Source organism: Excalfactoria chinensis, chromosome 20 (assembly GCF_039878825.1).
Source record: "Excalfactoria chinensis isolate bCotChi1 chromosome 20, bCotChi1.hap2, whole genome shotgun sequence".
NCBI classification, from domain to species: domain Eukaryota; kingdom Metazoa; phylum Chordata; class Aves; order Galliformes; family Phasianidae; genus Excalfactoria; species Excalfactoria chinensis.
This window is the reverse complement of record NC_092844.1, coordinates 2,052,520-2,075,814: the sequence shown is the minus strand read 5'-3', so window position 1 is coordinate 2,075,814 and position 23,295 is coordinate 2,052,520. Positions and strand designations below refer to the sequence as shown.

Sequence of the window (23,295 nt, the reverse complement as noted above, 5' to 3'; positions counted from 1 at the left end):
CATAGCTTTCCTCTCAGCCCACTTCTCCCCAGTTCCAAGAATGCTGTGTGATGGAGAGAACACTCTGAGTCTTTCCAGCCATATCACTATCACTAAACAGGCCACTTATTCTTACAGTGGCTGTAATCAAATACTTATCTGTCTGTGCTAAGTCAAGTAGAAGGTATTTAAATTAGATGGTATAAGGAATGTCTTAAAGGCCTGGAATACACCGTGCATATAATTATAGTTGGGAAATGGTTTGGTGCCTCATCTCAGACTGCTCAAAAAGACTCATCCCTTATGAGACTTGTGCTGATCCCAAGCACTTCTGCTGGGGCAATGGCTCACATCTCTCTCTGCTCCCATTTTGTTGATGGAAATGACTGTATGTACTGAGAGGAAATGATAAGGTGGCTGCAGAGTGATAATAGCTTTCAAGATAACGCCTAGGTTACGAGGGCATAACTCTCCTCCTTACATCAACACCCACTTCTGCACTGCTAGAAATCAAACTGCCCTCTCTCTTTTAATGGGTCATTCAGGGAGAGCTGTGCTACTTCAGCGTCATCCTCCTGGTGCAGATTACAGCCTCTTGTCCTTACTGCCTCCTATGAAACTTCGGATGGGTGGCCTCAAGACACGGGTTCAACCACCAGCAGGTAGGACACAGGAAACATGAAGCTAAATACTCCTAAATTCACCCTTTGTTCTTTGTGTAGCCACTCTTCCAGAATCAAACATTATTACATGACTTATGGAAAGCTTCCATTGCTTTTGCTGGCAGTTTTGCTGGCCTTTTTTTTGGAGAAAGCCTTTCAGTTCCTTCCTCTGTTTCAATACATTAACATTATCGGTGCCCACAGAATTCTAAAGATGAAAACATATTTAACATGTATTTAATATATGATTTGATTGTTAGAGCTCCCAAATGTGTTCAACAGCAAGAGAGCACTATTGAAAACTAAGCCCTGACAACTTCAGGGTAGCAGGGACACATGAACAGGAAGAAATTGTCTCTGTGAGCTTTTATATCCCAGTGCCCCTCAAATAATGGAGGAACATAACCCTTACAGCCTAGCACAAAAAGGAGAATTTAGCCCTCAACATGCTCTCTAGCTGACTTCCAGCCATGCATTCCTATTGCCTGAAGCGTGAGAGTTCATCCCTGGTTTCTGCTGCAGTAGAACTGCCCAGGGGAACAAAAGCACCCATTCCTGACTTGTGAGCTTCTGCAAAGATGCTCTGCCTGCATTCTGACTCTGAGCAGCACTGCAGTATTCAAATGTTAATGCAAAATGTAATCTACGATATCCCACTTGAACAAACAGCAATCAATCTAATACATTGCAGCTCAATTACTTCCTTGGTATCTCTAACAGGTGCTGTCAAATAAATCCACTGAACAAATCAGTGCCATTGTAACCATTAGGAAGGCTTTTATAACTGCATTTGCTGAGTGGGAGAAAATTCTTCCTTCATTTTTCTTTTTCACTGACAGCCAGTAAAAAAAAAAGAAAAACATTCTAATCAAGAGAGACATGCCAGAAATGCCTTACAGGTGAACTCGTGCTCAGAGGGAGGTCTGCTAGTCCACCACTCATTTGAAGACTGTGATGCAAACAGAACCAAGCCCTTTGGGCCCAGGCTATTGTTTATCCTTGATGGACTGTGAGATGATGAAATACTGAAGCTGTCCGTAAAATACTTTCACACTCAGCAGCCCTGCGTCACCCGAGCTTTATATCTCTATCACTGCTCATCCCTCCCTGTCCCAGGCTGCGTTTCAGCAGGACCTTCATTGTTGCAGCTGAAGGTCCCTCAGCAGATGGGTGTCTCCAGGTCCTTTGCAGAGCCCCAGAATGGTCTGCGAGGGCTGAGGGCAGAAACAGAAATGAAGGCATGACAGATAAGCTCATCCCAGTGCCTGCTGATGGTGCTGAAAAGCAGGCAATTAACGATCATCATTAACTGTTCCTCAAAAGCAGTGAGAGCTTAATTGAAAAGCACTCCTGGTTTTTTTTTAGATGCTTAATTTCCACTGAAGCTGAGAATGAAATGTACTTTTTCGGGTGATCTCAGGATGCATCAGAGACTTCTGCAATCCCAGCAAGCCAAATTCTTCCAAGTACAGCCAGGCACCCTCACTGGAAGCGCCGCGTCAAGCTGTCTCCTCATTAGCAGCCCTATCTCTGTGGGCTGTGAACGTGCCCATTTCTCAAGTCATCCTATTTATTCTTAATGTTTTGTGAGCCAAAGCTCAAAGAGGAAAACTCATGTGGGGAAGCAGCAAAGCAATAGGCTCCACTGAATTACCCCAGAGCAGAAGGCACTCACCGCGGAACACTTCTCAAGCAACACAGCCTACAAACAGTGGAGTCTCTGCATCACTTCAGGACCTTTTTCAGATCAGATGTGTGCCGTGGGTTATAAATCTTTCTGCATTTAAATGAAAGAAACTCCAAATATTTTATGGAATTCAGTTAAAAAAAAAAAGAAGCCTTTACTGGGAAACTGAATCCTACAGAGGCCTCTTAGTCCTCCTTTATTTGAGCCTTTGCAGTTGATTTCTCTGAAACGTGCACCAGAATGACAAGCTCTCTGCAAGGCAGATACCTGATTTACATGTATAAATAAGGATATGCATTGCCATGGGTGTGCAGTGCCTCCCTCTCCCATCTTCAGTATTTCTGTAGCAAGATCAGGATCAGATCAAGTTCTGTTAGGCTTGATGGATATTAGTCTCAACTGCTGTAGATGTTCTCATGTTTTGTTTCCTCTACCAGAAAGACAGATTGTTCTTCTTTCCTTTTTAAATCAAGTAGCTTTCTTGTCTTCTGCAATTTATAGAAAACATCCCTCTGTATTTCTCTTATGCAACCGCACTATATTTGCAGCAAGATCCATCCCTGCTTACTTGTCACTTTTTACACAGAGCCTCTGAATGTCTCCTTCCCCTTCTTGCTCTTTCCTTTTACTTTTAAAAAGAACACACTGTGTTTCTTTTCATAAAGCTCCATGCTCTGGAAAATGGATCAAGAGAATGACACCTACTTAAGACAGGTTTTCCCTGCTGTGGGAATTGCTCTTTCCCCCCCCCCCCCCCTTCAGTGCTTTGCAGTAAGATTAAAGAAGTGAAATTGTCAGCTCTTTCTGAAATGAAAACAGTGCTGGGATTGTCTGCTGGCATCAGGCAGCACGGACACAGATGCACAATAGCAGAAGATCAGCAGATAGCAGCTCTGCAGCCACGATTCATTTAGCTGAATGGTAAATGGTTCCTTTGGGGAAGAATGGAGAGTCTGCGTGCAGGGTCAGGTCTGCAGGACTTCAGGGGGTTGGAGGGTCAGGAAGCAAAAGGTCAACAAGAAAGAGAGGCTCTGAAGAGAACTCGAAAAGAGGAGAGCAACCCGGACTAACCTAACAGGAAATGTCACCTCAGTGTCATCACTGTACGGCTTCTTCAGCCATTTTTCTTTTAATGCCACCAACAGATGCTTGCAAGTGACTGATGACAGTCCCAGGGATAGTGAAAAGAAATGAATGTGGGAGCGTGTGGCAATGCTAACCAAGGCAACCCAGGAAAGTGCAAAGATACCAGAACAGTGCTGGACCACGTTGAAGTCTCAACCGTACCACTTCCTTCTGGGAGGCCGACATTTGGGTCTGTGAAGTTCTTATTTTATCTGTATGGCATTAAGCTCTGTGTTTTCTGGCAAGGGCTCACAGCTCAGTTATAATGAATGAAATGAGCTGGTAACAGTTGGGTATTTATAGGCTCAGCAGGCTGGTGCTCCAAAAAATCTGAAAGAATTTAAAAGTGCCTTTGGCTCCAGAGCAACACTGACTGTGCTACCAGCTTGTGGGGATAGGCAGGAGGGGTCACAGCAGGAAGAATGATGATGGATGTACCCTAAGCTTTGTGCTGAGCATCCTCCAGTCCAGTCTGCAGAGTAAAAGATGAGCTGAATCATTAAGATATGGGAAAACAAGATTGCATGCCCAGGATCCCAGTGAATATGAAGATAGAAATGAAGTTCCGCATGATCTGCTCCCTAAGAGTTCACTCATGAGTAACGATGAGGCACTGAAATCATTAGTTTGCTTACGATAATCAAGCTGAATACTGCTAATCATTAATGACAGCTTTGAGGAAGCTGTGTCTACCATGCACACAGGTGAAACAGGTGAAGCAACACTTCCTGCTTCCCGAGAACACATATTCCCAAAACACAGCAGCCTCGCAGCCTAGCACAACAGCCATTGCTACCACTGAGCTGTCAGTGCAAGCTGCCTCCTGCACCAGGGTCGTTGTGGCCCAGGACCAAGGTACAAGGGCTATGCAATTGTCCCTGCATGAACTGGCACTGCACCAGAGGAGCCACCCAGATAAGGCTGCAGGCTGCACCTGCTCTGCTGCCACGCGTTGGAGCTACACGTTCCCCAGCTGCTGACCCACCTTCCCAGCATCACACTTTCTCTTGATCGATGAGTGTGAGGGCAGATGGGAAAAGTAAGGCTAGAATTAGTACTTACTACAGACGAAAGGTCCATGTTTACCATCCTCCTGTCGTCCAGCTTGACTGGCTGGAGGCCAGCAACGTTGAGCTGGACAGAAGAGGTTCTGTAAACAAATCCCAGCAGCCAGTCCCCCCTAGGAGCAGAGCAAAAGAGGAGTGTGAATAAATCCTGTCACTAAACTTACACAATATATGACTACGCAGAGCACTGGGAGAACAGAGGAGCTGGGAAGCACAGTCTAGTCTGGAGCAATGCCCATTGCAGCTTTGTCAGACACAGGAATCAGAGTAGTTGCCAAAATCGGGACAGACTCCTGGGAGGTAAGAGTGTGAGTTAAATCCTGATCTGGGGATGCGGTTTCATTGCACTCAGTGAGTTTAAAAATCTGACCCTTTCTGTATTTGCCTGGAGTCTGCAATACATTCACATTTACTCTTTTTAATGCACTAATAGGTTGAAGTTCTCCAAGCTCCAGAGAGCTGTAAACGTGATGAAACCAATGATACCAATGCTGCTGATATAAACATCGACTGTGAAGCTCCTCAGTGTGCTCCTGATTTATAGGTACTGTATAAACGTGTAGTTTGAATTACAATACTAGGAAGGGTCTGTTTCCACTGTAAAGCGTTGCTGTAAGTCATTGTGGCAATATCAGGGTAGGCTACAGGATGAAGAGAGAAGGTGGTGCATCCTTTGGAAATACATCACTTGTCCTGTGCAGAACCCAGGCACCAAAACACCAACACAGTCTGTGGAGCAGATTGAAGCTGGATGTGAGGGGTGTGCAGGCTCAGGAAAGGCAGAAGATGAGGCTGCTCCTTTCACTGCAAAATGCTGTGAGCTAAAAGTCAGGAGTCAAGTCTATACAGAGCTCTGCAAAATCTTTGCAGCACATCCACGCTGCATTACAGTCACTTTTTGATCTGTCACCCCACGGCTGGCTTTTTTTGACATGCTCTATGAGTCGTAACTAATTTGGTTAAGGTTTTCCACTAGGAATTTGTAACCTTGCTGTGAAATCAAGAGGGACAGCCCTGACAGCTGGCTTTCACTCCCTGGCTCCTTTCAGACTTCAAAGCTGGAAGAGATGAGCTGCAGCGGACTGAAGCTCAACAAATTGTGTCCAAATCTGATCTTGCGATGTAATTCGTGTGAACTAAATATAGTTACTTCTGAAGTGACAGAACAAAGGACAAAAACTGTATGAGCAAGAAACAGAGTGATGAGATTCAGGTGGGGCTTTCTCAAGAAATGTCTGTACAGTCCTTCTCTCATACCCAGTGAATCTCCCTTACCTGCCCCTTGTGCCAACAGAGTAACATTCAGCAGCTGAGAGCAAAGCAGAGAACTAATGCAGCTGAATATTTCCTACCAGTCTCCTCACCTGCTTCTATTTGTTGGCAACACGCTACAATGTCTACACCTTCTTTCATTCAACACTCAGTGGATGGGTAGACTAACCTGCCTGCACAAAGATATGAACATACAACATGCTCCAACAGCATATAGAGGCTTTGAAACTGTAACAAAATGATTTCTTTTCTATTACAGCAAATGGATACGCTGAGCTTTTAGCACTGAAAGACATAACTTGCTTAACACATGGAGGAGCAATATTTGCCAGGGCAAATGCAGCTCTGTGCAACAACTGCTGTAATTTATGGCTTCTTGGAGGAACACAGAAGCATTCCAAGTCCCCAGTCACTAATTGACAGGAGGCAGCAATTGCTTTTTCCCTGTGTCAAATAAAGAAATATTTTAACTGGTGTGCACATCCGGCATCCATAAAATGTCCTGTGATCCAAAAAAGACAAAAGCAACATTTTTCAGCCTGACAGATGGGATTGATGATTATTTTTTGGGGGTGGGAGAGGGCTATAATCTTGAATGCTCTTAAATCCTTTTATTTAGTTCTTCTTTGTAAATCAATACACTATGTTAGATGCACAGTAACACATTAACTTCTCATCTTATACACATGTAATACATACGTATGTGCATATGGAAAGGACCAACAGCATTTCAGCTGTCCTTGATCTGAGGGCTTGTGGCTCTAGAGCTGTCTTTACTCAGTTATGTGTTCTTTGCTCATCTTCTTGCCTGGCTGTTTCTCAATTCCCATGCACTTCCCTGCTTCATTCCTTTGTTTTAATTTCCCTCTTCTAATTGTGCTGGTAAATGATGCTTTTGCCACAATTATCTTCCAAAACACAGTCATTAGATTTGGTGCTGTCACTTGAATTCTGAACAGATTTTGCAGCGCTGCTTCAGTTGCTTCTGGCCTCTGAATCTCCCTCTTCTTGCCCAGCATCTCTCACACCTCTGCACAGCACTTCTCTGCACAGTTTTAAAGGCTGGTTTTAAGTTTCAAGGTAACCTTCCTATTCTTTCACATCGTTAGTAAATTTGTGTCAGCTATTCCAGTTGGGCCCCCTCTGCAAGTGAAATTTCCTCTTCATGTGGACTAAGTGGGGACAGAGCAGCCTTGAAATGTCTCCTGAAGACTGTCACCTCCAACTAATCTGAAGGAGAGACCTCTGGAGAGAAAAGACTCAGGCACTGTTCAATCAGCGGACTCACCAGCTGAACAAACATGCACTCACAAAACATCTATAAGGGATAGATGTACAAAATCGTTTCAAAGTGACACTGGCATAATGAAGCAGGGCACTGCATGCATACAGACCTGCAATAACCATTTATGATCCTTCCTGACACCACTTTCGTGATGGCCTTCCAGTATTTGGCTTCACCCTCCACTGGAGCTCCCAGTAGAACCACATCTTCAATGATCCCCTGGGAGTCTGTTAAGGTGAAAGCAGAAGAGCTTTAGAAGACAGATCAAACAGCATTCACCAACACGAAGTGATCATCTATTAAACTGGTTTGATTTTCTTGAGAGGTACCTCACTGCACAGAGCACCATCTGCTGAATAGGCACATTGACTTATGTAGTACAAGAGCTGCTCCAAAAGTAATGCCTCCTATGTTATTCTGTTGGCCTATGACATCAGAGGCAAATGTTGGGGGTATGGCAGTAGAGGTTGAACCTTCTACCAATATCCCATTACATTTTGTTACTGCAGCAGAGGGGCAGCCTGACAGAGTGGCATCTGTGTACAGAGCTGAATATCTTCTTTAATGCATTGGAAACAACAGCGGTAATGTTGGAATACTGCAAAGTTTGTGCTGGGGGGGAGGGGTGCCATGAATGCTCACATTGGAAAAGAAAGAACATCACACACAGGTTTGTCAGGACCCACTGAATCAATATGAGACTGAAGGTGACAGTTACCTGAATCCCACCATTGTGGGTGATGTGATGCATACCTAATGGTGGTGATAAATTTGCTCTATCAAATAGTGTTACCGTGCTCTTTGCAGATGTTGTATTTTCCATGGAATTAAACGGAAGGCATTACTTTTGGAGCGACCTACATAAATCTTCCTCTCTTATGTGACAGCTGCAGCTGGGAAATTTCAATAGAAAGGACTGAATGAAAAATATCGAGTAGCTCTGCAACAGCCCTAAATTAGAATTTAAATATTAATGTGCTTTCCCACTCCTGCCATCTGAAGACAAAAAGAGACTGTCTCAGCCTAGACACCATTCAGGGCTTATGGAGGGACCTTATTTAGGTCTTTTTCAGTTCGACTTCTGTGCTGATATAGGCTTGAAAACAGGGAAAGACACTTTTAAGCAATACATTAATACATACTCCTAACTCTTCTTTGTAAGGAGACATCAAGCACTTGATGTTGTAGTTAAGTGAAATTCAGCCTTGCAGTGCAAGGAGCCTCGTGGGCACGCTGTGCTGGATCGATACTCTCCAGCTGAGACCAGCGTTCACAAGGCATGAGCTGAACTATTTTCAGGCTGGTGTCTGCAGTTCGTAAAATAATATGCTGAAAATGTTTGGGAAGTGAAGGTAAGAGTGCACCACTTCAAGCTATGGTGGAGAGATGGTGCCTGGCTAGGCTTTCTAAATAGAAATCAACTGGTTTCTTTACCCTAATAGCACTAAGAACTTGGAGCTCCCTGCAGTGCCTGCATCTTTCTCAACACAGTGTAAATCCCAGCACCTGACAACAGTCCAAAAGAGCTCTCTTGGTATTATTTCTTATTGCAAAGCAAATTTTGCACCAATCAAGAGAACAGCAAAGAGCAATTCAATTTTGTTAGTGTAACCTGTGAGCAATAAAGTCCTGTGTTTCCACAGTCATGGGCAATGAAAAGGAAACCCAGCGCCTGTTCAGGGAGCTTGCTCCAGCTGAGGTACTAAATTCCATTGGCCACAATGTGAGCCAACTGAATAAACAAACAGCCAGTTCAGTGGGATCTTGGACATTTGGGCAAGGTGTTGGAAGCTTTTTCTTTTTCCTCCAGTCCTTCGCACAGCTTATTTTGTGCTTAGAAGCAAAAAAATAATGTTCAGCTTTGGCTGAAAAATACCCATTTTCTTTCAGTGCTGACAGAAACCTGAGAGCAGATCACTGACCTATGTGGTTCCTGGCGCTCAAGATGAATTAAATGTATTTCACAGTTTGCAAATCTCTTGTACTGATGGAGAAAAACAAAGCCTGCATAAAGCAGGAAAATAACAATAAAAAAGCACTTACTGATGGGAAAAGATTGCTAACTGATAATATTATTTGCCTGGTAAAGGTGTGGGAGATCCAGGCTAAGTGGGAGGATGTAACCAGCTTTCAGGAGCCAGGCATTCCTGTGACACTAGTACAAATCACTGAGCAAAAGAGGAACATCAGGTCAGTCCTCACTGGATAGAAAACAAGATGGAATTCAGGAACAAATCAGAGCAATGAACTCCCTGTGCCATAACGTGTCTCTGACGGGGCATTACTACACCTCAGGCTATAATGGCATTTTCTGGGAACTAAGCTCTGGCTTCCAAAGTCATTTGCAATGAAGGATCCCAAAGGTTATTTACCTGAATGGCAGAAGAGTGTTTTTCTTTTAATGGACTTTGAATTTCTGCCACGGTCTTTCACTGAATAATCCATGATTAGTTATTTGTCCTCATAAATGCCATTGCCATTTGGATGCAAAAGGCTTTCTATTTCTTTTGTGTGAGACAAACAAATCCAAACCGAAATCAGTCTCAGATGTCCCAGGTCTCAGCTTCATTCCTTCTGTGGCTTGCTCTGGAATGTGCATGCGAAGAACGCCTTGGCAATCTGCACCAAACATGCTGCTTTTCATCTCACAAACAGCTCAGCTTTCATAATTCAATTAAGGAACTGAAAAATCAGTGTACTGTGGGGAGCTGCTACGATACATAATTACAATGCTTAGATTTCTTTAGAATAGCAGCCAGCTTTAAAGACCCCATATGATTTCCTTTCATGTATCTATGGTCCTATGTTATTCCTGTGAGAGACAGCAGATCTCTAAATAAAAGCCTGAAAATACTTCATCCCTTGACATTCTTAAGACACAAAAAGAGTTGATCTAGAACAGGATTAGGATCTGGATTCTGGCTTCAGTGTAACTCCATCAGGATCATTCTGGACTTGATCAGATTTATCCTGAGAACAGAATTCCGTATTGGAGGATTTCTTCTTAAACCAGAAGTCAAGTTCTGGTATCCAGCTGTCAACAGAAAATACATTGACCTCCTTTATCCTCACCTGACACCATCCCCACCTTCCTGGACTTTACTGAACATTTTACTTCATGGAGCTCCTTATTTATGAGAGACTTACTGTGAGACTGCATGGTTAATGAATCACATGAGCTACGTATGGGAAGACAGGCTGCACACACAAACTCATACTGACTCAACTCCAAGATGCATTTCACATCAACTGATCATAATGATTTTATTTTATTTCTAAATTAAAAATAGAATCTATTAATAAACAGAACCACAAACTGGTAATAATTTGACAGATGGTTTTATACTTGACTTCGGGGGAAAATTATCATGAAAATAGATGACAGTGGCATTTCAGTGACTTAAATGGAAGGGAGGACTCATGGAATTAGATACAATAGCTACAGAGAGCTGCCAATAAAGGCAAGGCGTCCTCTGCCAGGATCTCAGTGGCTCTGAGCAGCTCACAGACTGATCTAGTGATCCAATGGCACAACATCTACAGACTGGTGGCCAAACCACGCTGTCAGCCACATTGGAGCACCTCTAAGAAAGCTGTGGTTCCATTGAACTGGTGGAACTGACAGGAGAATTTGGCTCCAAAAGCATTTAAAAACCATTTTTTTAGGTTTCTGTTTGATTCTAAAAAAAAAACAACCCTCAAACACTCTTGCAAAAGAACATTTCATTGGAAGGAAAATGTAGCAGCAGTAAGGAAAATGAAGAGGACCAGAAGGTGAAGCTTACCTTTTTCTTGAGCCATCTCCTGCAGGCAGAAGTAGATAACTCTGGCACCCAGACTGAAGCCAATCAGTGTGACAGGTCGCTTGCCCTAAGAACGAAAGAAAGGAGGGAAGGCCATAAAATGCTGCACTAGACCTTGAGAGAGAGACCAGCCACAGGATTCCTGAGACCCTGACACAGAGAGCACTTGTGCTGGCACTTGGTCTGTTAAGCATGTGAGAGATTCTACTTCAAAGAGGTTGTACACAGTTCAATATCCGAAGTATGTGTTATTTTGGATTTTTGATAGCTAGAAAATCAACAGAAAGAATCCAGTGACAAGATGTTATTCAAACAGAAATCAAACAGATGCTCATTGTTTTGGAACTTCCAACAGAGAGTCTAATTCGTGGAGCAAAAATTCTTTTCTGGAAATGTTTGAATAAACAACAAAAGCAGCAGTAAGTAAAAAATAGTGGACACTTCTAGATTTGAGACTGAACAGCAGCAGCACTGTGTGGCTGTTATAAAAACGACGTGTGGAAAGCTTTTATTTTGAACAACCTAATGAGATTTTCCTAAAGATCAAAGAGAGCTTAATCTCAGCAGCAACAGCCTGTGTATGAACCGGGGAGCAGGTGTGTGATGGACTCCTTAGACATCAAGTTAAATCGTGTAGGCTCTGCAGCACACTGGAATATGTGTTTCCACAACAGTTAACACTTGAAAGGCAGTAACAAATGCCCCCAGCACAACAAAGGGCTTGTATGAAATAAAGTTTATTGCCTTTCCTGGGATTGTATTTTTATGAGAAATCAAGTTTGTTTCTACTTTGCTGTTTCACATTGTTATTGATGACGTGCAGCTTTATGGCCACAGCTCTCACAGGGCTCCTCCATAACAGATAATGGACTAGCATGCCTGTGAGAAACACATGGCCAGCAGAACACTGCCTCCCCTGGTACTAGAGATAGCCCAGCAAACAAGGCAAGCTTTGGGAGGCAGAAATGACTTTCACAAACCACCTCAGGGAGCTTTAATGATGTCCATCACTTCTTTCAGGTACCAGCCCATTCCACTTCCCTGTTTTGGGTGTTGTATTTCACTTCTAGCTCAAGCTTGCATCCCATTTGGACTCATTTTTTTTTACAAGTCTTTAATACCCTGCTGCTCCCTCTTCCTTTCCCATTCGTGAATGCCCTCTGCTTTTCTCACTCTCACTATAGTCATATCCTGCCTTTTGTTTCACAGGTTTCCAGCAGGAGAGTGGAATTTACTAATAGCTGTACCTTTGCATTTACAAAGTACTTGTTGGAATCACCTTAATAGCAACATCTGCACGGATCTCTGCTCATGACCACTTCTATACCAGTGCTCCACAGCTGCAGCAATGCAGGGAAGCACAAGTGTGTTTCATGCTGCATGTAATGCTACGTGGTATTCTCTTAGACTGTTTTGTGCCCCTTGATTCACAATGGGTACTTTTAACACTCTGTATTCTCTCCTCCTGCCCACCTATATTTCCTTCTGTTCTCAGATTTTCACTCAGTGAGTTGGCCTGGCATGTTCAATCCACTTATCATTTATGACCTGGATCTCTCCTTCATTTGGGGAAGCTTTGGGTTAAACAGAATGAATCTTAGCAGGAGTTCTTTGGTTCATTTGGGACTTTGTAATTTGCCTCAATTAACTAGATACATGCTGGTCAATTTTGCACATCATTTTTGTTTTTCTTTCAATTTTTCATGTTGTTATTCATTTTCTTCCCCCAGGAAAGATAATTTCCCCCCATGTGCCAGATCCTTTCCTGCCATTCTTCCTGGATAATTTCTAGTCAATTACCTGCTGTCGACTGAGCAGAATATGTGCTAGGTGCTTGCCTACTTCAGCAGACCGATGCAGACACACTCCCCAGGGGTTGTCAATGACATTGGCAACAGTCAAGAGTGAAGTTGGCCAAGTCAAGGCCGTCACAATACCTGCAACATAGAAAACAAACAGCGCAGCACAGTCACAAATCTGGACTGCTCTTAGGAAACATCAAAAGAAAGACGGTTCACTGAAGTTAAAAGCTAAACCCAGGGCCTTTTGTCATTTTCAGTGCTTCTTACTCAAGAGCTGGTCTGAGAAATGTTTTGCTAGACTAAAGATAAGAAAGAATCTGATGTTCTGATATGGAGGCAAACAGACGCTATATGTGAACGTAACCTGCATGTTTGAAAGGTTTATGTAAAGCACTAAAACACATTGTAACAATATAAACACAGACGCACACAAAGAAAGGTGTTTCCAGCTGTAATTTTAAAAGAACAAGTCAGTGACACAAAGGCAGAGCAATCCAGGAAAGCAACTCTGAATTACAGGTGTGGCAGAGAAGGTTCTCAGGCCACTTTTGCAGGGCGATGCCAATATGCCTTCCCAGAAATCCTCTCAGATCAGGAAAGCCCCTTTAAATAAACACCAACAGTGAAACTGTACAAGCACAGATCCAATACAATTTAGGTTCTTACCTGACAAAACAGTGAATTTTAGGGCTTCCTGAGCCATCATGTTAACAAAACCATTCACCAGGGTATCCAAGGCGCTGCCAAGCTCCATCAAGTACTTGGATTCCCAGGCCAGACAGTACTGCTCACTCGAATGCAGCATGTTGCTCCATGGTGCTGTGAAGCTCCCTGTGAAAAGTGACAGGCATGGAATTCAGAACAGCACAACAGTGGCTGACTCCTGGCAAGACAGCTCCAAAAAAAGAGTCATACAAGAACCTGAAGGGCACTGGAACATTTTGTGATAATTAAGAATTGCATTTAAAAATACTGTTAGATTTAAACTCCATAGTTCTACTATTTTACAATAAATTTTGGCTTTGTAAATAATCCCACAGCTTCAGCTGCTTTGGCAAAGTGTTCAGCACAGACAGAGATACTGCATGCAGGCTGAGACTTCACAACCCACTCAGATAGCTCAGAGCCTTCTGAGAGAGATGGACATTAATGTGAATTAAGTAGGCACTGAGGACATTCCTCCTATCCTCAAACTGGACTTATAAAATCTTTTCAAAATCTACCGCAGAGCATCTTCCAAACACTTTAGTTAGACAGGCAAGGATTGCATTAGTGGCTCTGTTGGAAAACAAGGAATCTGTATTTGCAGATCTAGATTGCAATTATTTTTATTCTGCTGTCTAACTTAGCCACTTTGGTTTAATTTTTCCCCTTCAGAGGCTAATCAAAAGCAGTGCCTGAATGCTTAAGAAAGAATGGAAAATATACACTGTGCAATGTCTAATTTTTGGCTGCAAGACCAATTTTTAAGCCATACTCTGTCCTGTTCATCTGAATTAATTAAAACCCTTTGACTTTGTTCATTCTCTGAACAAAGCAGGGCAAGCTGAGGCAGCCGCTGACCAAAGTGGCATGTGTAAGTCCCACGCCAGACCTCACCACAATATCCTGCTGTATTTGTGGATGCACAGATAGGCAGATAGTGAGAGATCAAAAATCACAGCATGTTCTCACTCCCTCTGTGTTAACAAGTCATGCAAGTGTGCAAATAGGCACAGCTGTAAGGAAGAGAATGGATGACAGTTTTGATTTTTGCTTTTTTAAACATTATAACAGATTGCTTGTTATGGAAGAAGAATGTGTGTCATATGTAACTCCCTTTTAAGGGCAAAGAGACACCAAGAGGTTCCTGAAGGGATGCACTTGTGTTTCTAACAGTGCCTGGGAGCCCTCCAACCCCAGAGATTTGGAGCCCTGCTAAGCAGTGAGTAAAGCCAAAGCACAGTACTGTGAAGTGAAAATAACCTTACTCCGACAGCTAGCTGCAATCTAACAAGCAACAGGACAGAGAAAACCTTCTGCATTAATGATATCCAGGGTTAATTATGATGGTTCTGAATGAATTGGCAGCTGCTGAGCCAGGTTGCTGAACTCAGCAGACAGTTGACATATTTTATATGACAAGCCATACTAGAAACTAAAACAATACAAACTTTCCAAGGCTGCTGCCTCTGAGTTCACTTCCTGAGTTCTGTGCTTAATGGGATTTGCTTCACACAACTTTCTTGCCAATAAACCTCATTAGCTGGCAGATGGAGAGAAAGAAAACAACACTGTTTTCTGTTAATTGCTGGAGGATAAACAGAAAGTCTCAGAGGTAGGTGAGACATATTGTCCTAGTGCTGGAAATCATCCAACCCAACCAGATTCTTCCTAGGAAAACCAGACAGGATTTACTAACAGAAACAGTCACACTATCACTATCACCAATCCTACCATAGCTACTACCAATTTACTGTACTTACTCTGTTTTGATTGGAACTGCAGATTGGGTTACAAAGTCTTATGTTAACAGCTGATGTGTTTTATTCAACAGCCTATGTGAGTGTGTGGAAGGCACGGTGCTACTACAGCACAAACGCTGCTACGCTCCCCTCAATTTCTTCATCTTATTCTTACCATACTTGCCAGCACACAGCCAACCAGTAATTGCTATGGTGATGTGAAGCTGCCTTCCTTCTGTAAGTGGGAGGAATTCAAACTCTTCTATGGCTCCCACACGCTTCTTCATCTTGTATCCTACACACAAGACAGAAACACGGATCTCAGAAATCGCACAAGGACAGATGCTGTTAACAGCAGAAATTCATAAGAGATGACTTGGCTTGTGACTAGGGTTTTCTCTTTCCAAGACCCTCAGCAAATCTATATATTACTTGGTATGGAGCCTACAGGATCCCTCTGAGCTCTCATGATCTGTGGGTATCTCAGCAGAAGGCTGTTTTGCACAAAACCCAGCATGACCTGTAACAGCCACTGCTCTGTTGCTGCACCTTTCTAATCCAAAGCAGGAAGTTTTCATTTCTTTTACTTAGCCACGTATCAAACACGATTTTCCTGGTTAGTCATCAAGCATGTCTTGAAATAAAACTCAGCTCAAAGTTGTGAGATCACACCTCACATCACTTTCCTTGCACTGCAGAGCTTGGTCATGCTCGGCATTTTGAAACACAATCCTGTGCCTCAGTACTTGTGAAATGTGCAGTCACTCTCTTACCAGTAAGGCCAGCTCCTGCAGCTCCAAAAAGGGATGCCATGACAGCAATTCCTGCAGTTGAACCAAGAGCAGCTGCTCCTGCACTTCCAATGATAGTAGCAGCCCCAGCAGCAACCAGAGGGGCAGCAAGACCTCCTGTCAAACCTGAGAAGGCAACAAGTGAGTTCACCAGTCTCTTACCAAGTACAACAAACAGTAATTTCCCTGTGCTGGTCAAGTATTACTAATTCTATTGAAAAAGTGGTGCCTGTTTTGCATCACTGGAAAGGGGCATTCTGAGATCATCCCCAGGCCCTGAATCTCTGCACTCATTCTTTGACTGACTTCAGTAAAAATAAAGAATAACTTAAGTCAAGGAAGAATATGTGATAGATTGTGACCCAGACAAACATCATCCAAATTCTCCAGTCTCTCTCTGGTATCTTTAAACTGACTTTCCAGTATGCGCTGAGAACCACGCCAAAAAACCCACTGGATTTTCACTTTTACAACTAATTCTTGTTTTATTTTTGCATGGCAGAACCTGAAGTGACAGACTACCTTTAGCAAAAAGAAGAAAAAAAAATACAGTGAACACTTTAAAATCGCAGCCTGGTTTCTGCTGCTGAATGTGCAAGTCAGAACCCCACTTTCTCCCCCTTGCACCATGTATGCAATTCAGGAGCGAGCTTCTGACAGCCCAAGGCAGCCTCACCAATCACTGTTCCACCCCCAACGGTTGCCAAGCCGATCAGCAGGTATCTCTTCAGCTTCCTTCTTCTTTCCTTCTTTTTTCTTGAGACTTCTGCAGTTCTGCAGGGGGATTAGAAACATAAAAGCTGATGGAAAAGCCTGGCAGATAACAACACTGCACCACAATCTGCTTATATCCTCCTCAGTGTAATCTCCCTACTGGGAACAGTAAAAAGTACCATGCAGGTGTGGACTGTGACAACACATTCAGATTTATGAGCGTGGACATAAGCCACAGATTTAAATTGAAACAATTTAATTGCTTGGAAAAGGCAACAGATGTTACTTACTTTGAAAACACTTCCTAAGAGGGGTGAAGCATGTTAAAAAACAAAAAAAAAGAAGCAAAGTCAGAAACATTTCAATAGCTACGAACTGCCTGTGTGTCTTACAGAAAATCTATTGCTGTTTGTAGGAGATGAAAACCATTTTTGCATTATGCAGTTAATACCGTGCGTCTAATGGAAAAGAACTGGCTCCTACATATGTGATGTATTGGCAGACTGCATTGGAGACTCTCACCTCTAGGCTGCAGAACAACTGCCAGGCTAATTTGGCCCATTATTACTAGTTATTTGTTGTGAGATGCTCTGAAGTCAGGTCAGGTTGCAGGCAGAAATCCAAACAGAAGGCAAACAGTGAAAGCTGATGGGTACTTAGCTCAGCCTTCAGGGAATGAGAAAGAACTGACCAAAAAAACAATCTACTGATACCAGACAGGGGAGTCTGATACTGCACCCTCTAGGTTCTCTCTGACACAGTTCAATTTCTAAGTATTCAAGGATGCAGAATAGATATTTGGTCTGATCATGCACAAATTACTGTAAGAAAGATGTTAACCTTTCTGATCATTGCACCCTACAGCTTGCAGTGCTGTACCTGGTTCCAACAGGAGCTGTGCTCCTCCTGGAGCAAACCATTCTCACACTAATATTCATCACACCAAGCCCCATCCATGCTGCACTCTCTGTGGTACATGGGGGAGAAGGAGACCCTACAAATGTAAATGACTGCTGTAGTCAGCTGTGTAATGATATTTTTTTCTGATGGTGCAGTTCTATGCTGCTTTCTGTTTTGGTTTCAGCAACAGAGCATCAAGAAAACTACCTAAAATGCACCATGACTTTTACTTCCTTATATTATACACCAGACTTGTTTTAAAGACCTGATTAACAGAGAAAGTGCAATTCAACTCAGGAACTGGTTTTGACCTAGTGACCTCATCCAGCCATGCCAAATGCTACTTGATGGTACTCATTAAAGTGAATGGCATTCATTAAGGTGAATGATCCTTAGCAGTGGCCACTGGCCACCAGACCTGTGAGCTGCTGTGTCAGACCTGAACCAAAAGCCAGATCCTCCTCCTGTTGCTCATAAACAAACTGAATTATGTTAGTATTAGAAAAATCAGAAGCAGAAGCAGAGAATGAGGGTAATTCGTGCTAGCTAACAGTGAGATGGAATCAAGCTATTTTCCAATAGCAGACTTTACATTTAGCTGCTCTCTAATTATACCTCACAATATAATAACAAAATAGTTATTAAACACAGTCACTATTTCATTTGTCTCTGTGCATTTAAGCTGCACTTCAACAAACTTACCCAAAAGCAGGTAAATAAACTGAAAAGAAAACAATGTCACTTTTTAGGCACCAATTTTGGTTTATCTCTCACAAGAAGTACCTTCCATTTCAGAGGAAAGTGAGAGAAACAGAGGATACTGAAGCAAGTTGTTTACAGAATAAGTTTCCTTCTAACCTGCCTATTCAGTGGTTAATCTTGGCCTTGAAACATGAGAATTTATCTTACTTCCAAACTTGGATATTTTCCCTCTTAATCTGAACCTAATAGTGGATTTTCATTATCCATATAATTGCCTAATCCTTCCTGGAACCCTCTAAGCGTTCTGTAATTTTGATAAAGACAATTTTAGATGAGTCCCAAACAATACACAGCTTTGTACAGCACAGCAGGAGGAAAATGAAGCACAGTGGGAGAAATCCCTGCTTCGCTGAAGTCAATGGCAGAACTCCCACTGACTTGCATGGCACGGGGATCTCAACTCCACAGTGATCCTCCAAAAAATAAACCACTGCATATAACCTCTGCTTGCACATTCTGCAGTTGCAAATGTAGCTGTCAGTGGAGAATCGCAGCCTGAATGGCAACATCTTTAGCAGCTTATCTGCAACCAAGCTCACCTCCTATGACTTCATGGTCAAACAGGAGTTTGGGTCATTGCTCTTCTGTATGGAACTGCTAGAATTGCTGGTGATGGTTGCTTCCCTTATAACTTCTACTTGACAGCTGTCCCTTGATTACCTGACTGCTTTTTTCCACTATAGCAACTAACTGCCTCTTCTCAGTGATCTTGGATTTGCAGCTGAACCACAGATGACATTTGGAGAAATGTCATAGGTAGTGTCATAGATCATTTTCCAGTGATGAAAAGTAGCATGGATACATGTTAGCAAACTACTCATGTTGTATTTGCCAGTTTCTCATAGAGCTGAGAACAAAAGAGAGGTTTACACCTGCAAGTCAGAACATGTTTGGCAGAAGTAATGTGTGGATTGGAGCACTGTTTTGTAGATAACCACACTGAACATTTAATTTGGCACACACTGGGGCCACAGGACATGCCCACAGGGGCAAAGGCAAGAGCAAAACTTCCCATTGCAAGTATCAGTAAATAATGCATAAGCAGAAGCTGCCTAAAATCCACTTTGTTCCTGTTCTTGCAGGGGATGGTCAGAGCTGGAAGGATCCAAAGCAGATCCTAAGACTTTCTTCCCTGCCCCCAAATATCTGTGAGGTGAAAGCAGCAGTGAGATTCTGCTTCATTTCCCAGTTGAGTCCTATCACTAAAACAAAGAGTCATGAATTCCCCACAAGTCTCAGCTTTATGCTAGTTTTAGTACTGCAGCAATGAACATATTGATCCTGCAGTTGTGAACTGCTCTTATTGTGGGGATTTTCCTTTTCTTCTTTCATCTAACAGGTATTTCCACAGTTGCAGCTTGGGCTTCTAAGGAAAGAACAAGAGTGAAATCAATGGCTTTTGACACACCATGTAGACATGAGAACCACTAAACTAACTACAGCATTTGAAAGCCACACTCATAAATATACAGCACAATTTCTGCAGTCACTCCTGCCACTATCAGACATCTCTTGGAGCTGCACTACAGCCCACTTCAAGAGCCACGGTTCCAAAGAAAGAGAATTAGGTATCAGGGCACCATCTGCGTACATGAGGCCCCACTCTTAATATGTGTGCTGTGCCATGTTAGAGGCTCAAGATTGAATATATTTTCATAAGCCAGAGCAAAACAGCGCCCATTTGTACCAACCCTTGTTCCTGCATTGCAGATGGTGCTCTCTTTAGCAGTGCATGATCTTTGAGATTATTTTGACTTTCCCTTTTTACAGTGCACTATAAAGTTAAGCTTTATTTAAATAGTCATCATTGAAAGGCACCTGCCACCTGCTGAACCCCAGAGAAATGTCTGAACATGTTTTGCGTCAGAGACATCGATTAAAGCAGTTCTTGGCACCAGGCTAACCTCGTAACATTTTCTGCTGAACTGGCATAAAAATATTAAACAGTTCCTTGAAAGTCTCCTATGGACAGGTTTACTGCCTCACACACTGCTAAACCTTCACATGGTTCCTGGCTCATTAGCAAAGGACTATGCTTTCTAATAGGCACCAACTGTCTGTCCATTCTGAATATAAGAACTTGCAATTAAGAGGCTTCATCTTACATTAATAATAGAGAAGTCAGGTGTTCAACAGCTTGATCAACAGTTCATAGATATATAAAGATGCCAGTGGTTGCCCTCAGAGGTCTACCTTGAACAGGAGTTAGACAGCTGTGTCTTAAATAGGCACAGTGGACGGATCTGTAGAAAATCAACAACTCAGGATTTAATCCTGGAATTTTATAGGAACTTCATTCTGCAGGAGGCATTATTGCAGAGGTGTGAGTTTGGCCTGTAAGAAATAGCCTGGCTTTAGCCTTGACATATTCACATTGACCCGTTCCCTTTTGTAAAGCAGAGTAAGGGAAATAATCAAAACACTGCTGGCTCAGCATCAGGCCAGTTTGCTTTTCAGCTTCATGGTTTCTCCAGAGGGAACAATCCCCCTGTAAATCTATTTGTTTGTATCTGAAGAGTACTAGGCCAAGAGATACAGATCTTTCTGATGCACTTAAATATAATATACAGCCTAGGAGACAAAATTGGAACAAGCAGATGAAGGAGTTTGGTGTGTGCATTCACCAGCTTGCAAGGTTGGGTTGCAGCTCTGATTTTACAAATGTTGAGCATTGTTGGCTCTCAGTGCAGCTGAAGTGCTTTGAGGACACTCAACTCTCATCAAGCCATAAATGATTAAGTTAAGAGCCACAGGGAGAATAAGCAGAGCCTGGACTTAGGCAGAATAATTGATGCTAAACTCTCAACCACCAGCAGTGCTTCTTCATCCCTTAGCCAACCCATGTATTCTTACTCTGACTCTTCCTCTGTTTGTTCCTTCAGGCTTTCAAGCAGAGATTCCTCCAGGGCTTCCAGCTCCTCCAAGGGGATTCGCAGCAGCCAGCTGATGTGGCAGATCAACACCCTTACTCGTGCATCATAGTACCCTTAAACAGAGGAAAGCCCAGGAAATCCATTAGTCCTCATCACACCAGATTAAACAGCAAGTGGAGAAACCCAGCTGCACTAGAGGACCATGTTACACAAAAGCATATTCCTTCCCTCAGGCCCTCTTCATCTTTCATGTGTTTGAAGACAATTGTTATTGTCTAAAGAAGAGAGCTCGAAATGGAGAACCTCCCCCACTGCAAACCTCATCCTGTCAGCAGAGCCAATACACCAGGTAACTGCCTATAAGACAGGAGAACATCTCGTATCACTAGGTTTTCATTGTCTTTGATAGAGGACAATGAGCAGAGGAATGGATAAGCTCACACAACCTGCAGCAGGAGAAAGGACTACTCTTGGGCATACAAACAAGTGTTGTTAGAAAAATAATCGTAATAATTTAGATAGAACAGATTTTAAAATGATTTGTGCCAACTCTTTTTTGTTCTCAGTAGCATCTGCTGTTTGCTGATAGCAGGCATTTATGAAGGGCATTCTGTGATGAAAAGCACAATAGTTTCTCTGGGGTTGCGTAAAGATACCAGCAAGACACAACAACAAAGTATAGTACCGATACATGCTGCACGTAGATCAAACATGGCCATTGGCAATCTGTTCAGTTTATTTATTTATTACCATCATTACCAAGATACCAAGCTGCTTCAGTGGGCTTTAATGAGGTCACTTTTAAAGTCTGTGCTTAGCAGAGAAATAAGGCTAATGCTTATCCTCCCTTCATCCCTGATATGTAGCACAACACGCAAGTCCAAGCAGGAGTCTTAATAGTAGCCTTCTTGCTTCCTGCCAGCAACACACAACTTAGCTTCTCACATAGCCAGCTTGGCAGTAAGTCACCAAGGCTTGAAAATACATTTGTTTTAAATTCCAGCTTAGCAAAACAGGCAGTTTTGCAATAAGTGTATAGTTGATTTTCCATTAAAAATAAAACAGAAACAAAAATGGTATTTGTTCTCAAGTGAAATGGGCTAATCAACAGCCAGGGAGCTCTTTCCTGCATGAACATTATACAGCACGGGGCTTTTAAAAATGCAAGCTGCAATATAAAACAGGCTTCTTGTATAAGCAAACATTTTATCCAGTATGCAAGTCTGTTTTGTGACATTTATCAGACTAATCAATGCTACACATTGTAAACCAGAAGTTAAGTGAATCACATTTATTCACACCAGAATTTATTCCCTGGATATCTATTTGTTTTCCTTTTAGGCAACGAGTGATCTGCGAAGCATTTGGAGGTTGAAACTTTCATAACAGCTCCATGGCTTTCCAGAAGGAAGAAGAGGTCACCTGCACCCTTGGAAGCACTGGAGGAGAAAACATTCCAGTCTAGGTATTTAACTTCAGAACTTTTCAATCATTACATACAATTGCATGCCAGTACATGATATGTGAAGCTACAGAGGTGACCAGTTGTGCATTTTTTAACAGGTAGCATCAGTTGTCTTTCATGTAGTGGACACAGGGAAAAAGTGTGCTGCTTTTGCATTTAAAGTATTAGATATATGAACTCACTGATGTTACCCTTACAAAGAACAAACACTAACATAAACTTACCATCTCTAAGAGAGAAGGACAAAAGATCCTAAAAGAAAAGAAAACAATATTGAAGTTAAGAGCGATGATGTACAACTAGGGGTCTTAAAATGGAAGTATGAAATCCCATCAGACCACGATTTAATGGCTGCAGAGTGTCCATTCTTACATGTGGGAAGGCAGGAAGCTACAAATAACAGAGTAAAGCCAGATGCTTCCAGTGCACAATTGTACATGCACACATGCAGGTACAACTGACTGGACAGAAGTAGATAAGCACAGGATGGGAGAGTAATGCCTGCTTGGTATGTGCTGAAGCAGCTGATCATTGCGTTGTTGTTGTTATTGTTATTAGCAATCCTGTTGCAATTGAATGCCCTGTGATTACACAGGACTTCAAAGTCAGGAGAAATCAGGCTGTAAGTTCCCAGCTGCACTGTTGCCTTCTGCTCTTCTAGTCA

General features: G+C 42.6%; 1 protein-coding gene across 2 annotated transcripts in view; it reads right to left on the bottom strand.

Annotated features, from left to right (window-relative positions):
• TMCO4 (transmembrane and coiled-coil domains 4) overlaps positions 1–23,295 on the bottom strand; it is a 37,638-nt gene that overhangs the window by 4,555 nt on the left and 9,788 nt on the right. For both annotated transcript variants that reach the window (XM_072354130.1, XM_072354129.1), the window contains exons 5-14: positions 22,856–22,883; positions 21,147–21,279; positions 16,594–16,691; positions 15,900–16,043; positions 15,302–15,421; positions 13,349–13,513; positions 12,681–12,817; positions 10,863–10,947; positions 7,187–7,304; positions 4,516–4,633 (exon numbers count right to left, since the gene is read on the bottom strand). In XM_072354130.1, the coding sequence (XP_072210231.1) occupies positions 4,516–4,633; positions 7,187–7,304; positions 10,863–10,947; positions 12,681–12,817; positions 13,349–13,513; positions 15,302–15,421; positions 15,900–16,043; positions 16,594–16,691; positions 21,147–21,279; positions 22,856–22,883 (1,146 nt within the window). The remainder of the gene's footprint in view (positions 1–4,515; positions 4,634–7,186; positions 7,305–10,862; positions 10,948–12,680; positions 12,818–13,348; positions 13,514–15,301; positions 15,422–15,899; positions 16,044–16,593; positions 16,692–21,146; positions 21,280–22,855; positions 22,884–23,295) is intronic.